Source organism: Myotis yumanensis, unplaced genomic scaffold (assembly GCF_028538775.1).
Source record: "Myotis yumanensis isolate MYYU_CA2020_CCGP unplaced genomic scaffold, mMyoYum1.0.hap1 SCAF_3, whole genome shotgun sequence".
Lineage (NCBI taxonomy): Eukaryota > Metazoa > Chordata > Mammalia > Chiroptera > Vespertilionidae > Myotis > Myotis yumanensis.
The window spans coordinates 92,541,989-92,551,865 of NW_027223754.1; the positions used below are offsets into that span (position 1 = coordinate 92,541,989).

Consider the following 9,877-nt stretch of genomic DNA (forward strand, 5'->3'; position numbering starts at 1 on the left):
GGGCGGCACCCCAACTCCCCAGTCAGCCCTGCTCTGAGCCCAACCAGGGGCTGCACCTAGGGATTGGGCCTGCCCTCTGCCACCCGGGAGCAGGCCTAAGCCAGCAGGTCGTTATCTCCTGAGGGGTCCCAGACTGCGAGAGGGCACAGGCAGGGCTGAGGGACCCCCTCTCCCCCCCGAGTGCACAAATTTTTGTGCACCGGGCCTCTAGTATTACATAATGAAAATAGACCATAAAAAATAAAATTCATTTTACCTGATGATGAGTAGACTGCTCACTCAAGTATGATGAATCATTATTTACACACTGAAGTATTCACCTTAATTAATCTGAAATTTTTATAATTTAAAATGTATTAAAGGAATTCAACCTTAATTACCTCCAACGGGGAAGTGGTTATCCAAGGGAGGTTTATTCAATGAGGGACTATCTCTACTGGAAAACTATTCAGAGAAATGTTATTTATTATTATCATTATTATTGTTTAAAAAGCTAAAATTCCACAGAGAATATCCTAGAAAAAAATGTTACAACTTTTTAAGAACCAGCATTAGTGGAAGTCACAAATTCAGAAATCACTCTAATCCACAGACCTAGATGCTTCTAGAGTAAGTAGTTAAATTTTCTATTTGAACATGATACATGAATAGCAAATATGTCAACCTAATTAATAAAAATACTTAGTACAGAGTCAGGCATATAGTAAATTTTCAATAAATGCTTAATGAAAAGAGTTTACATACTTCCTTCACTTCCTTGAAAATGCTCACAAATTCTTCATTGATGGCTAAACTTCTGCGTTCAATATCTCCACGTAAATTTCTTCGAGTCCGCAAACTATTTTCAACAAAAAAGGTTGAAAGTGCCTTGAGAGCTTCCAACATTTCCTAAACAAGTGATGATAGAAGAAAATTATTGGGAACAATTTTCAAATGTTTTCCTAGTCTCGAGCCAAAAATTAATAAAATCATTTTCAAATAATTTTTTTTCTGTTAAACAACCCCCAAAATGTTGAATGACCTTCACATTACTGAACAGTACCAGTATTATTTCTGAAATATAATAAGGGTATACTTACTGTGTATTGTGGCATGTACACAAGGTTATTTACTTCAGAACTGTTTGTAATTGCGAAGATTAGAAATGACTTTAATGTCTATTTAAAGGGGATTGGTTAAAGAAATTATGATACATCCATTTTAAAAAGGTGAAAATTTGCCCTAGCTGGTTTGGCTCAGTGGATAGAGCACTATCCTGCAGTCTGAAGGGTCCTGGGTTCGATTCTGGTCAGGGGCACTTGCCTGGGTTGTGGGCTCGATCACCAGTGGGGGGCGTGCGGGAGGCAGCCGATCAATGATTCCCTCTCATCATTGATGTTTCTAGCTCTCTCTCCCTCTCCCTTCCTCTCTGAAATCAATAAAAATATATATATATACTTTTTAAAAAGGTGAAAATTCTTATATGCTTATATAAATCTTTTTCTGGAAGGATATATAAAAGAAATAAATACCAATGGTAGCCTGCAGGCTAGGAACTGAGTAAATAAAAGCAAAATGTAAAGAAACTTGGATAGGAAGGCCTCTTTGATGTGACTTTTGAACTTAGGCCTCAGTGATAGAAAAGAGGCATCAGTGGGGGTAAAGCCTTCTACAGACAAAGGAAATGAATACAAAGATCCTAAAGCAGTAGAAAGGCCAATGTGACTAAAGCTAAGGGAAACTACTAGAGGTTTTAAGCAAAGGAGTAATGTAATATGCTTTACATATTTAAACGTTTGTTCCAACTTTGTGAGGATGGGTGGTAGAAGGGGGCAAGAAAAGCAGCAAGTAGGGAAAAACTAAAACAATCCAAGCAAGATTTGACAGTAGCATACACCAACATGGTAGTAGCACTGCAGGTGACATTGCAAAAAATATTTTTTTCAAGGTAGAGCCTATAAGACTTGTTAATGGATTGGATGTGGGATGTGAAAAAAAAAAAAATGACAGGTATCAAACATTACTTACATGCTTCTTGATTATATGGGTAAAAGATTATGTTCTTTACTAACAGCGGGGAGAGAACCAGTTTGGAGAAAAAGAGTTCTAGTGATGTTAAGTTTTTATTATGTCGATCAAGTATCCAATTGGAGATGCCATATGGACAAATGATTGTACACATCTGGATCTCCGTAGAGATGTCAGAAATAGGATTATAAATCTGAGAATCATAATGCTTTTTGGTATTTAAAACTATGAAAGTAAGAGAGTTCTTCTATAGAGAGAGATGAATAGAGGAGAGAGGACAGAGGACCAGGCCCAAGATATAAAACAGGAACCTAAATCTTACATATATGAATTCCTACAACCAAACTAACACACTATATAGTCTAACAGGCTTACCTTTCCATGTTTCAGTTACAATGTTATTTTGAAATACTGGCTAGATTGACAAAAATAGTAAAGCTATTTAAATTCAATTTAATACTTAAGAGAGAGAAAAAATATCTTTTTTGTCATTGTTGACACTATTACAGATGTCCCCCATTTTCCTCTTTGCCACACCCCCTCCCCAGGCCTTCACCACACTGTTGTCTTTGTCCATGGGCTCTTTAGACTACCATCTTGGAATGTGTTAGGGCTTGGCTACAGCATTTACTGACTACAAAGAAGTAGTCAGTAAATGCTGAATGAACAAAATCACACAGACTTGAGTGTAAATTACAACTCCACCAATTACTAGTTATATGATGTAACTTACACTCTCTACATACCTTCTTTTTCTCATGGGTAAAAGGAAATAATGTCAATTTATTGGAGTAGCTGTATTAAATGAGAATAAATATCAATATTTGACACTGTTTTAAACACTTAATAAATTGTATGATAAAATTAACATTTAATAACAAACAGTAAGTGCCTGGCACTTGTCTGAGCACTTCACCTGGATTCTTTCATTGAACCCTCACAACAATCCTGAGGTTACTAGCAGTATTCACAATTTAGAAATAATAAAACATAAGCTTAGAGAAGTTAACAGATTTACTTAAATCATAATGCACCAATTTGGTGGTTTTATCTAATAAGTGGTAGCCTAGAGACAGTCTTACTCATTACATTAAGCTGTTATTTTTTACACACAAATTCTTATCGACAGCTTGTTTTCAGTAACCTACAAATTTATAAAGCTCAGTGATATATTATCACTGAGGCCAATTTACCTAGAGACTCGGTGATGGAGAAGAGATCACCAGCTATGACAGGAGCTAGAAAGTCCAATCTAAATTTCAGGAAATACTTGGGAGAGGATGTGGACAATCTATTTTGTACAGAAATACAGCTTGAGCCCACAAATCACAGGCATTACTTAGACCAGTAAATATTATTTCATCTTAGCCACGAGCAGGTTCTTTCGCGTTGCCTTACATAAAATATAACATAAATAAGAAATAAAATAAAGTCATATTTTAATTGTTTTCACTTGTCAATGGAAATGCTCAGTTACACCTGACCCTGCTCTCCTGGTCCTCGTGCCCCCGACTCACGGTGTCTCTTGTATGTTGCTCTTTGTCATCGGTTTCTTCTCCTACCCTCTCCCAATTCAGACCCCAACGACCCCGAGGTTTCGCGAGGGACCCCACGCTTTTCCTCCCAGATCCGAAGTTATCAAGAACCTTTCCAAATAGGAGTGATACCAGGAAACCTCTTTCCTTTCCCAGGGCTCCTCGCCCCCACTCGTCACCCTCCCCGCGAGGGACTGGGTGTCGGACAGAGGGTCCCGGTTCAGCCTCGCGGGCGACGCGCGTCCCAGGTCCAGCCAGCTCCGGTTACCTTGTCATTGTCCAACCGCGTCTCCAAAATCTTATGCAGCTTCCGCGACAGCGGGTTGTTGGGTTGCGCCGAGGGCCCGCCTGCCCCATTGCTGAGGCCGTTGGCAGCCCCGGACGCGGGGACTGCGACTGCCTCCGCGCTCCCCTCGGCCATAGCGCAGGAGCCCGCCCCGCCCAGCCGTGGCCGCCGCGGACCGGCAGCCGAGTGCTGCGCGTGCGCTATGTGCCGCGCATGCGCCCGGGGAAGGCTCTGCAGGGACGGCTCCGCTCTGCCAGGCCCAGGGAAGCGATAAGGGTGGAGAAGCCAAAGGGAGGCGGAGCGAAGCCCTCAGCGTGAGAGGAGGGGACCAATGTGGTCTGAATTGCAGTCAGGTTTAGCGTTCTGGATTAATATTTATGGGATTAAAAGGATTTCATAATCCTGAATCTATGAAAGTATAAGCTCATGTTATAGTCAGCCCCCTCTCTCCAAAACCAGAGAGGTGTTACGGACAGGACAGCCCCCTGAGTCAGTGGGAGAAAGCTGCTCCCAATCTCGATTCTTGTCTTCTCATATAAATGTGTTTATATGAGAGACTTTGACTGTATTGTGAAAAGCCAATTTATTAAAGCAATTAAAGCATGCACCTTTATTGAAAAAGCAAAGCAAGCGAACTGATACATCTGGTTTATGACAATGCAGACAGGCTTACAGCTAATTTGAAGAGCAGGTTGGGTGGGGATCCAAAGTGTTATATACCCTTTTGTTTATAGGATTTAAAATTTCTTCGTTGAATATTTGGTATAGATTAATTTTCACAGTTCCTTTTTTTTTACTTTGTTGTGGCTTTCCCAGAAATCATGAGAAGCACCTGGCAACTTTATCTTAAAATTGTTGGCTTCTCTGCTTAAAGAGTAAAACTGCCCTTTTTTGCTTTCCCTGTCTCCCCTCCCTTTCTGCATTGTCTCAGTTGGGAGGGGTTTTTTTTAACCATTTGCTCTCATGTCCTTGGCTGGGGAAGATAATGGCTTGTTGGTTACAAGCTGGCTGCAAATTTCCACACTGTTTGGCCTTTATTTAATTTTCCTGTCTTAGTTTCCCTATTCCTCCTGACTTGGAATCCTGTGACATAAGTATTAGGAAAACACACTGAAACCTATGCCTGGCATTTAAATTCACTAAAAGTTAATTCAAATCAAATTCACCTTCCCTGAATGCTTTTCTTTCTTATTTTATTTATTTATTTATTTATTTATTTATTTATTTCCATCACCATTTTTCCTCTCTATGCCCTCTACCACCTCCCCCTCTTTTGTTTGAAAAGTATTTATTGAAGGCATTTTATGAGCCAGATACTCTGGTAGGCACTGGAGGATCTACATTTTGTGTCTGAGACAAAGGATTTAAAAAAATGTTATTGGACTGTGATTAGTGCTAAAGGAAAGAAAGTGCTGTTCAATGAAATAGTAATGGAGAGAGAGGCCTACTTCACCCAGGAAGGTCTGGAATGTAATTGCCCATTAAACAGATTTGAAGAAAGTGAAACATAGGGTAAAATCATTCCCGCAGGAGAAAGTATAAATACAAAGTTCCCAAACCAAGAAAGAACTTGATTGTTCCACAAATTGGCCAAAGCCAATGTAGCTATAGAATAAATAACGAAGAAATGAATAACTATATTAGAAATATATTCCTAGGAAGGTCTAGATGACAAGCATCATTATTTCTATTCTTTCTTTTCTCACTTTTTAAAATTTGGGTCAGACCCCACCGGTGTGGCTCCAATGGTTGAGCCTTGACCTATGAACCTAGTAATAGGTCAAAACACTCTATAGATTTAATACAATCTCTATTAAAATATCACAGTTGGATTCTTGGTCTGGAAGCATGCCCTGGTTTCCAGCTCTGTTCCTAGTAGGAAGCATACAGGAGGCAGCTGATCAATGATTCTCTCTCATCATTGATGTTTCTATAACTTTTTCCCTCTCTCTTCCTCTCTGAAATCAATACAAATATATATATTTTTTAAATAAGTATTTTAAAATTGGGGTCAGGATTAAATCTCTGAACCTCTTGTGATGCATGTGCCTGCTTTTATGCCAGCACCATGATGTTTTCATTAATATAGCCTTATAGTATAGCTTGATATCAGGTTCTTCTTTCTCAATATTGCTTTGGCTATTCAGGGTCTTTTGTGGTTCCATATAAATTTTGGAATTATTTGTTCTACTTCTGTAAAAAATGTCTTTGATATTTTAATAGAGATTGTATTAAGTCTATAGAGTGTTTTGGATGGTATAGACATTTTAATAATATTATTCTTCCTAACCATGAGCACAATATATGCTTCCATTTATTTGTATCTTCACTTTCTTTCTTCAGTGTCTTATACAGGTATTTTACCTCCTTGGTTAAATTTATTACTAGGTATTTTATTTTTCTAGTACAATTGTAAATGGGATTGTTTTATTAATTAATCTTTCTGATAGTTCATTATTGGTGTATAAAAGTGCAACAGATTTCTGGATATTAATTTTGTAGGAGGAACAGAGAGGGAAAAAAGAGAGGAAAAGAAGGAAAGAAATGCTTTAAAAAGGAAGAAATGGCCTGGCTGGTATTGCTCAGTGGTTGAGCATAGACCTATGAGCCAGTAGGTCATGATGCAATTCCCAGTTGGGATGCAAGCCTGGGTTGGGGCTTGAGGCTTGCAGGAAGTGGCCAATCAATGGTTCTCTTTTATCATTGACTAGAGGCTTGGTGCACGAATTCGTGCACGGGTGGAGTCCCTCTGGGTGGCCTACAGGGATCAGGCTGAAACCCACAGTCCAATGCTGCCTGCAGCTTCTACCTGTGGCTCCCACTCATCCCGGCCCCACTGTGCCTGCCACAGGCTTGTGCCCAATTAGTCCCCTTTGGGAGAGGCTTGTGCTACTGCAGCAGCTCTAGCCAGCCATGAGCTCTGCCTCTAGCACCCTCCCAAGGGGAGTGGCCTGTGGGATCAGGCTGAAACTGGCTCTCCAACATCCCCAAAGAGGTCCCAGATTGCGAGAGGGTACAGGCCAGGCTGAGGGACCCCACCAGTGCACGATTAGACAGGGGAGGGACTGCAGGAGGGCTCCAGGGCATGTCCGGCCCATCTCTCTCAGTCCTGATCGGCCGGACCCCAGCAGCAGCAAGCTAACCTACTAGTCAGAGCACCTGCTTCCTAGTGGTCAGTGCATGTCGTAATGACTGGTCGACCAGTTGACTGTCTGCCCATTGATGATCAGTACATGTCATAGTGACCAGTTGAGCAGCCTTAGCATATCATTAACATATTATGCTTTGATTGATTGTTCGGTTGTTCTGCTGTTTGATCTAATTGCATATTACCCTTTTATTATATAGGATGTTTTTCTCTCTCTCTCCCTCTACCTTCCTCTCTCTAAAATCAATAAAGGCAAATTCTTTTTTTTAAAAAAGGAAGAAAGAAAATGCCTTTATGCAATTTTTACTAAAAATCCAGTGTTATTTTCTAAGTGTGGTTCCTGGAAAACTTGTATGAGCATCACCTGGAAACTTGTCAAAAAAGCAAATTCTCAGGCCCCACCCTACACCCACTGCATCAGAAACTTTTAGGGTGAGGCCCAATAATCTGTATTCTAACTGTCCTCCAGAACACTAAAATTTTGTGTTCTTCTGTTCTGGCTTCATCACATGTGTTTTTCAGTGATGTCCAAATATGACAAGTCCCAAAGAGAAACTTTATTTCTGCAATAATTTTGTTCTCTCTCTCTCTCTCTCTCTCTCTCTCTTTCATTCTCACAAACCTAGAGAGTTTGTGGAAAAATAAGTAAGAAGTGGAATTTGTATGTGGTTTTTGCATACATTCCTCATCAGTGTCCTTGCTTATAAGATACCTTAAAGAACAGTGTTATTCATCTATATATCCCACAGTAGAAATTAGTATAATAACTTATGCATTCAATAAATATTTGTTGATGAACAAATACATAAACTTTCTTATATAAAAATTAAGGTTTTTGGGGTTTTTTTAATTTACAAAGACATCCAGTTAGGATGGTGGTTGTTTATTTACTCTTTGGTGGGCACATGGTCATCTAATGTTACAACATGACATATGTGTTTATAGTTTAAACACAGAGGGAATAAATTGCCACAATCAATAAAAAAATTCAAACTAAGTATCACTAATTTGGGGTAAGGAAAATCAGATTCTTAGTTCAGTCTTAGGTTCTTAAAATATATTCAGTAAATCATGTTTAATGATGATAATATGCATATCAGGGTTATTAAGCCTTTAGGTAAAGATCTCACTGGAAAATTAGGTTGTCATTCCTGGCAACCTAAAGCAAAGTTATGCTGATCAGAAAATTGGAAAATATTTTCTAATAACCAACCTACTAGAAAAAGCACATTAGATGTTATTACTGAAATATGATGAATTTTGAAAATGCTAAGACCATAAAATCAAACACAGATGGTTAAAAGCAATTCTTTTTATGATCACAGATTTATGGATCAGTTAATCAATATTTGAATTATATGTATGTTGCTTAGTTGTTAAACCATTTCTCTACAAACTACAAGTGAATATTAATGAGAAATTCCATGGCATTCAGCAGTAGCATTCTGTCACTGTGTTAGAGTACTTGTCGATTTTAATTTTAAATATTAATACAGTGGAATTTTGGGGTTCAGCTTAAAGCAGTAAGTACACAGAAACAGCAAGATCTAAGTCAGGCAAGACTCTATCATAGGAAATTTGATAGCAAAGCTGTCAACAGTAACTGGTTAGCAAAATTGAATTGCTCTCCAGCAATTGGTGTATGATTATGATTGATTACATTCCTCATAATGAAGAGCTGACACCTAGGGTTATTTGGTTTTCAGTGTTCAGCCAGTCTGTTCAAAGAGATGCCTGGTGTCAAAGATGAAGTGATTCATTCTGAACAAGAAATTCAATCATGAGACCAAGGAACAGAGCCTTCAAAACTAGCTGGCACTTTGTACCATGGAGAGAAGAACTGAGAGAAAAGCTTGGGGAGCCACCTTTGTGAAGCACCAGCTTGGTGTGAGAGGCCTGATAAAATATGGACTGTGAATTATTGAGGTCAGCCCTATTCCTTATGTCTAAAAGAGTGAAAACAGTGTGCTGTAGTAATCTCAGAGGAGAAAAGAAGAGGAAGACTGTTTGATTAAGATGAGATGATTCCAGCCCTAGCCAATTGCTCAATGGTTAGAGCGTCAACCTGAGAAGTGAAGGGTTTCAGGTTCGATTCTGGTTGAGGGCACGTACTGCAGTTGTAGGCTCCATCCCCAGCCCCTGTGGGAAGCAACCAATCAATGTGTCTCTTTCATATCGATGTTTCTCTCTCTCTGTCTCTCCTCCTCCCTTTCACATTCTCTCTAAAATAAAAATAAAAATAAAAATAAAATGTCCTCAGATGAGGATTAACAAACAAACAAAGCAAAAAAAGGAAAAGAAAATGAGATGATTCCCAAAGCCTAATGAACAGAAATGCTGCAAACAAAAAGTATCCAGATCCTGTCACCCTGGCAGGATCCTCAATCCAGACCCAATCTCAGACTTAAAAACATATCAGATGAGTGATGCTGTACAACAAGCGTGTCAAACTCAAAAGCTAACACAGGCCAAATAAACAAGGGTTAAGTTTATATGGGCCGCAAAAACACAAAAGCTTCCATTTTCATAGAAACGTAGGTTTATTTCAATAGAGACATGCTGAATACAAAGGGCTGAAATAAATGAGTAATCGTTAACATAAAATAATAGAACATTTTAATAAAAATTAATATTTTTTCTTGAACATTAACTTACCAGACACTGAATAACTGCATAAATTATTAAGTGTAACCCAAATAAACCTATTTTTCTTGTTCTACAAAAGTGAAATATTTCCTGTTGTGCACACCAAGCAAGTCATTACAAAACTAATGACATGGCAATCGGCTGCTAAAATATTTGCTGCTAGTATTAGTGGAGAGAAATGGTGTGCCTGCACATAAGGCACGTAAGAGAAATGAATGCAACATGATTATAGTAATCAGTCATTATTGAACATTG

General features: G+C 38.9%; 1 protein-coding gene across 2 annotated transcripts in view; it reads right to left on the reverse strand.

Annotated features, from left to right (window-relative positions):
- COG6 (component of oligomeric golgi complex 6) overlaps positions 1–3,978 on the reverse strand; it is a 113,488-nt gene extending 109,510 nt beyond the window's left edge. For both annotated transcript variants that reach the window (XM_070409135.1, XM_070409136.1), the window contains exons 1-2: positions 3,811–3,978; positions 745–888 (exon numbers count right to left, since the gene is read on the reverse strand). In XM_070409135.1, coding sequence (XP_070265236.1) covers positions 745–888; positions 3,811–3,963 — 297 coding nt within the window. In that variant the 5' untranslated portion in view covers positions 3,964–3,978. The remainder of the gene's footprint in view (positions 1–744; positions 889–3,810) is intronic.
- Positions 3,979–9,877: the final 5,899 nt, after the last annotated feature.